Genomic DNA, 6,031 nt, shown 5'->3' with positions numbered 1-6,031 from the left:
GCAGAGTCAGGTGACCAGTGTCAAACAGTTTATAGAACATAAGCAGTTTTTAAAGTGGCTGTTCCTTGTTTCTTTAATCATAACAGTAGTAGCAATAATAGTAGTAGTAGTAGTAGTAGTAGTAGCAGTAGTAGTAGTAGTAGTCAGAATCAGAAGACTTTTATTGCCATTGTCAGTGAACACAACTCACAAACTAGGAACTTTCTTCAGTGATAAAGTGCAACATAAAACACTGTATAATAATAATATACAAGTTAAAAAAAGATAGAGTAATAGTAGTAGTAGTAGTAATAGCTGTACTGTTTTGCTGTCCCTGTATGTATATTTCTGTCATCTCTTACCACAATGGTACAGTCCACAGCAGCTCGTCTCTAAGACCTGGGTTGGTCCACATGTGGGAGGAGGAGGGGGGACGATACTTCTGCATTTGACCTTTACAGGCTGAAGGACACCGAGCGCCTAAACGTGACACAAAACACATGACAGAACGACAAACTCTCCAAACAGACAAGAAGGCGGTGCGCTCCCAGTTAGAATGCAAGGTTTTCAAGGTAATTTTGAGCAAAAAAAGAAATAAGAATCAAACGAACGCAAAAGACAGATTTGTTGAACGAGCAGATGACAGGAATAGTGACTGTGAGTTTGAATTATATATATATTTATGTATAAACACCATTTGCCAGTTTTTAGCTGTAGCTAGGCCTATAAATTGGTGTGTGCTGCATCAAATGTTCCACAGTAAGCCATTTAAATTGTCCATCAGGTTTGTTTTTGTTTTGTTTTTTAGTGCTCAAAAGAGGAAAAAAAACAACAACAATACTCAAGTCACTTTACGGAGATGTTACATTAGAATCTATATTTAGTTTATCTTTAAGTCTATTTTTTAAATTATTTTCAGCTATTTATCTATTATCTTGTTTTATTGCATGTGCCATTTCCCTTCTGTTCTTTAACTGTGCGGTGCAATACTGGAATTTCCCCACTGTGGGACTAATAAAGGCAGATCTTATCTTATCTTAACAACAGGAACCTGCTTGTCTCCCCGGACGTAGATAAATTTAGCATCTCTATGAAGACAAGCCAGTGGTGATATCTCCATAATGTAACTTTAATACATGTTTTGCATTTGTGTTTTATATTTCTTGACATTCTTCTCCTCTTTTCACAGATGAACTAAGTGGTTTTCTTTCTCACCTTGCAGCTTCTGACACTATAGTCTGGTTCACACGAGCACATGTGACAGTTGGAACGCCACACTTCACCACGCTGCCAAATAAGAACACACATTTAGATCTTTGGGTTTTTATTGTGATTACCCTTTATATAATATGAGATCTTACTTGTTTAGGTTCTCCCACTGGTCCTGGGCAAACTGAAAAAAAAAAAATTTCTGTTACATTGCTCCTCTGTTTGTATTAACGTGTGTATTTGTGTATTTAACAAGGAGGAAGGGGAATTTACTAAAGCAACATGCATTAGAATTTGAGTTATATACACTTTTGTTAGTTTGTAAGTTTGTTTTAATAGTTTGTACAGCACACTCACAGTCACAGTGGTCTAGACAGACGTTGGAGTCGATACTTGCTCTAGTTCTGTTGCCTGGACAAAAACATCCGGCAATAGTGTCCGTCACAGTGCTCCCTTTCTGTCTCTTGCTGCAAAAAAAACAAGATTTGTAATTCTTAACTTTTTTTTTTTTTTATTTCACACCATAGACTGTCTAAAGAAGTGGACTAAGTGAATGTGACTCATCAAAGCTAGCAAGTTATAGTGGCTAATTTGGAGCAGAGTTGATGGAGCCAGAAGCACAGCCCATGATCACTTCCTGTTTGGAACACGGCGGGTAACAGGTTAGCTATGTCCATTTATATGAAGAGTCATTGTTTCACACACACACACACAAAAATCTGTACAAAAATGTGCACATGTGGTCTAAGAAATGTCGTAAGTAAGAGTAAAAAATTATTTGGGGAAAATACTGAGAGTAATTGTGAAAGTAACTAAGTCTGAGTCTGACTGAGAGCACCCAGACTCTCCTTTTTCATAGACTGTATATATAAATGAACATAGCTAACCTGCTAGCCGCCGCGTTCCAAAGAAAGCAGCGTAATAGGGGCTTCTTAAAGTGTGTGTACTGCAGCACTTACTTACCTTCCAAAGCAGTAGTCATCCATTTTAGGACTACACTCTTTGTAAACCAAACCGTCTGAGCAGTTTAAGGCTGAAAAACACACGCACGGTTTCAAAATAAAGCCAATATTTAGTAGATACGAGTAAAGAAAACGCAGAAATGATCTTCACCACAGCTTCCGTTAGTGAATCCTCTCCACTCCACGCACACGCCTTTTTTTTTACAGGCATCTGCAGCTTTCTCCAGAGAAGAACACGGAGGATCTGAGCCGCAAGCGTCAAACCGGCAGTTAGCAAAGATTTGGCTCAGATCACCGCACTGTGCAAAGAGCCTAAAACACAACAAATACATATCCTTACAGATTTAAAGTTTATTACAGATGAGTCTCACCGTTTTCAGAGTCTCATAACTGCAACTGCAACACTTAAAGAAGATAAGGTTTTTGGTATTTAGAAATAAACTGTAACACAAGTTTAACAACATAAGTAGATCATTATGTGTTTTCTGCATCGTAAATCTCATTATATAAAAACAATTTCTTAGTGTTTATTTTTAATGAATTTGAATTTGAATAGATTGTTTATTTTATGTTTTCCTAATAAAAGTGACTGTTGGCTTTGAGACACAGTGCGCTAGCTAGCAGGTTTTAGCCCTTGTTGACATTACGGTTGCTAGGTAACAGAACTGGAATCACCTCTGTCTGTAATAAAAAAAAAAATAGACGAAACTAGGTAGATCAGTTTTGTAAAATCTTAAATATAATTATGTTTAAAAACAAATAACTTAATGTGTTTTATTTGAATAACTGTGTGTTAGACTTACGGCTGTCTGAGCAGGTCACAGAGTGGATGTGAACAGTTGGGTGGTGGGGGAGGAGTCGCGTGACATGGTACATCTTTTGGACCGGAAACACAATTTGGTTTTTGGGGGTCGTCATAAATCCAATCGTGAGCCGTTTTCTCGCAGCAGCTGTCGTCTTCAGCGTGCCCCCCGAGTCTAACGCAGGACGGACCCCCGCACACGCCTGTACAGACGGAGAACACGGAGTCAAAGGCGTGAAAATAAATAGAAAGTCCAGTGTGTCGAGTCAGACGTGTCTTGAAAAGTAAGAGGACGTCAAACTAGATCTGGTTCTTTGAGCGAGTTGACTGGATTTGCAGGTCCCTCCCCCTCCTCTCTCCATCCATCCATCTCTCTCTCTCTCCTTCCATCTATCTCCCATCCATCCATCCATCTACTCTCTCTCTACCTCTCCATCCATTCATCTCTCTCTTCATCTTTCATCCATCTACCTCTCTGTCCATCACTGTTCCCACCCATTCAGCTCTCTCCATCTCTCCATCATCTACTCCCTCATCTCTCTCCATCTTTCCATCCATCCATCCATTTCTCCATCACTTTTTCCACCCATTCAGCTCTCTTTCTCCATCTCTCCATCCATCGCTCTCCATCTCTTCATTCATCTGTGAGTCTCTCTCTATCCATCCATCTACTCTCTCTCTGTCCATCCACCTATCTCTCCTTCCATTACTCTTTCCATTCGGCTCTCTCCATCTCCGTCATCTAGTCCCTCCATCTCTCTCCATCTTTCCATCCATTTCTCCATCACTTTTTCCACCCATTCAGCTCTCTCCATCTCTTCATCATCTACTCCCTCCATCTCTCTCCATCTTTCCATCCATCCATCCATTTCTCCATCACTTTTTCCACCCATTCAGCTCTCTTTCTCCATCTCTCCATCCATCGCTCTCCATCTCTTCATTCATCTGTGAGTCTCTCTCTATCCATCCATCTACTCTCTCTCTGTCCATCCACCTATCTCTCCTTCCATTACTCTTTCCATTCGGCTCTCCATCTCCATCATCTACTCCCTCCATCTCTCTCCATCTTTCCATCCATTTCTCCATCACTTTTTCCACCCATTCAGCTCTCTCCATCTCTTCATCATCTACTCCCTCAATCTCTCTCCATCTTTCCATCCATCCACCCATTCAGCTCTCTTTCTCCATCTCTCCATCCATCGCTCTCCATCTCTTCATTCATCTGAGTCTCTCTCTGTCCATCCACCTATCTCTCCTTCCATTACTCTTTCCATTCAGCTCTCTCCATCTCCGTCATCTGCTCCCTTCATCTCTCCATCCACCTATCTCTCGATCCATCCGTCAGCCTATGTTTTCATCCATCTCTCTCTCCATCTTTCCATGCATCCATCACTCTTTCCACCCATTCATCTTTCTATCTCCATCTCCAAAACCCCAGACAGTATCACCCCTGTCAGATCCTCTCCACATACGGTTTTCAAAACTTTAATAATCCGCTCATATATGCGAACATCTGTCTACTATTTAAAATTATTCACGGTGTTGCTAGGGCGCCCTCTAGAGGAGAGTGCAGCAGTCCAAAACATGGGACGTCTTTCGCTAAATCGTCTTTCTCTGTTGTTGCTGTGAGTCAGTGGAATAGTTTGTCAAATGAGATTATAACATGCACAAGTTTTCAACAGTTTGCACAGGTGACAAAGAAATGGCTAATATCAAAGCAAATCTGCACTTATTAGTGAACGCGTATGAAAGAAAGAGTATTTGTATATCTGAAACTCAGTGTATGTTTGTGTATGTGAATAATTTGGTATGGAAGTGTGTGTGTGTGTGTGTGTGTGTGTGAACTGGATGTTTTCAGTCGTATTTGAGGGTGAGATGTGTTGTATTCGTGGTAAGTTCCGTATATTTCCAGGTTTTTCGTCCATCTACACCAAACTTATTTTACTAAACATCAGTCTGTCCAGGGACGACAGGTGGAAATTAGTATTTTTGCTGTAACTTGACACCAAACATCTTTCCTGTTTTTTTAAGGTCAATGTAAAGTCGTGCACTGTCCCTGTTCAAATAAAAGCAGACCATACCATATTTCTTCATCCATCTCTCTCTTCATCCATGTCTCCATTTCTCCACCCATCCATATCTCTCTCTCATCCCTCTACTATCTCTACCTCTCCATCGTTCTCGTTCTAAATCTCTCCATCTCTCCAGCTATCACTCCTTCATCACTCTTTCCACCCATTCAGCTCTCTCTCCATCCATTACTCTCTCTCTACATCTCTCCATCCATCTATCACTCCATCACTCTTTACACCCCTTCAGCTCTCTCTCCATCTCTCTATCCATTACTCTCTCTCTACATCTCTCCATCCATCTATCACTCCTTCATCACTCTTTCCATCCATTCAGCTCTCTCCACCTCTCCATCCATTACTCTCTACATCTCTCCATCCATCTATCACTCTTTCATCACTCTTTCCATCCATTCAGCTCTCTCTCCACCTCTCCATCCATTACTCTCTCTCTCCATCTCTCCATCCATCTATCACTCCTTCATCACTCTTTCAATCCATCCAGCTCTCTCTCCATCTCTCCATCCATTGCTCTCTCTCTACATCTCTCCATCCATCTATCACTCCTTCATCACTCTTTCCACCCATTCAGCTCTCTCTCCACCTCTCCATCCATTACTCTCTCTCTCTACATCTCTCCATCCATCTATCACTCCTTCATCACTCTTTCCACCCATTCAGCTCTCTCTCCACCTCTCCATCCATTACTCTCTCTCTACATCTCTCCATCCATCTATCACTCCTTCATCACTCTTTCCACTCATCCAGCTCTCTCTCCATCCATTACTCTCTCTCTACATCTCTCCATCCATCTATCACTCCTTCATCACTCTTTCCACTCATCCAGCTCTCTCTCCATCCATTACTCTCTCTCTACATCTCTACATCCATCCATCTATCCCTCCTTCATCACTCTTTCCACCCATTCAGCTCTCTCCCCACCTCTCCATCCATTACTCTCTCTCTACATCTCTCCATCCATCTATCACTCCTTCATCACTCTTTCCATC

The 6,031-nt window shown here is 41.3% G+C and overlaps 1 protein-coding gene across 1 annotated transcript in view; it reads right to left on the bottom strand.

Annotated features, from left to right (window-relative positions):
- Positions 1–1,173: 1,173 nt before the first annotated feature.
- Positions 1,174–6,031, bottom strand: part of LOC117379242 (mucin-2) — a 31,596-nt gene continuing 26,738 nt past the window's right edge. The window contains exons 34-39 of the mRNA XM_055225587.1: positions 2,954–3,155; positions 2,302–2,462; positions 2,152–2,221; positions 1,546–1,655; positions 1,341–1,372; positions 1,174–1,266 (exon numbers count right to left, since the gene is read on the bottom strand). Of these exons, the coding sequence (XP_055081562.1) occupies positions 1,174–1,266; positions 1,341–1,372; positions 1,546–1,655; positions 2,152–2,221; positions 2,302–2,462; positions 2,954–3,155 (668 nt within the window). The remainder of the gene's footprint in view (positions 1,267–1,340; positions 1,373–1,545; positions 1,656–2,151; positions 2,222–2,301; positions 2,463–2,953; positions 3,156–6,031) is intronic.

Source organism: Periophthalmus magnuspinnatus, chromosome 12 (genome assembly GCF_009829125.3).
Source record: "Periophthalmus magnuspinnatus isolate fPerMag1 chromosome 12, fPerMag1.2.pri, whole genome shotgun sequence".
NCBI classification, from domain to species: Eukaryota; Metazoa; Chordata; class Actinopteri; order Gobiiformes; family Gobiidae; genus Periophthalmus; species Periophthalmus magnuspinnatus.
The sequence above is the reverse complement of the archived record's forward strand: the minus strand, read 5'-3'. Positions and strand labels throughout refer to the sequence as shown.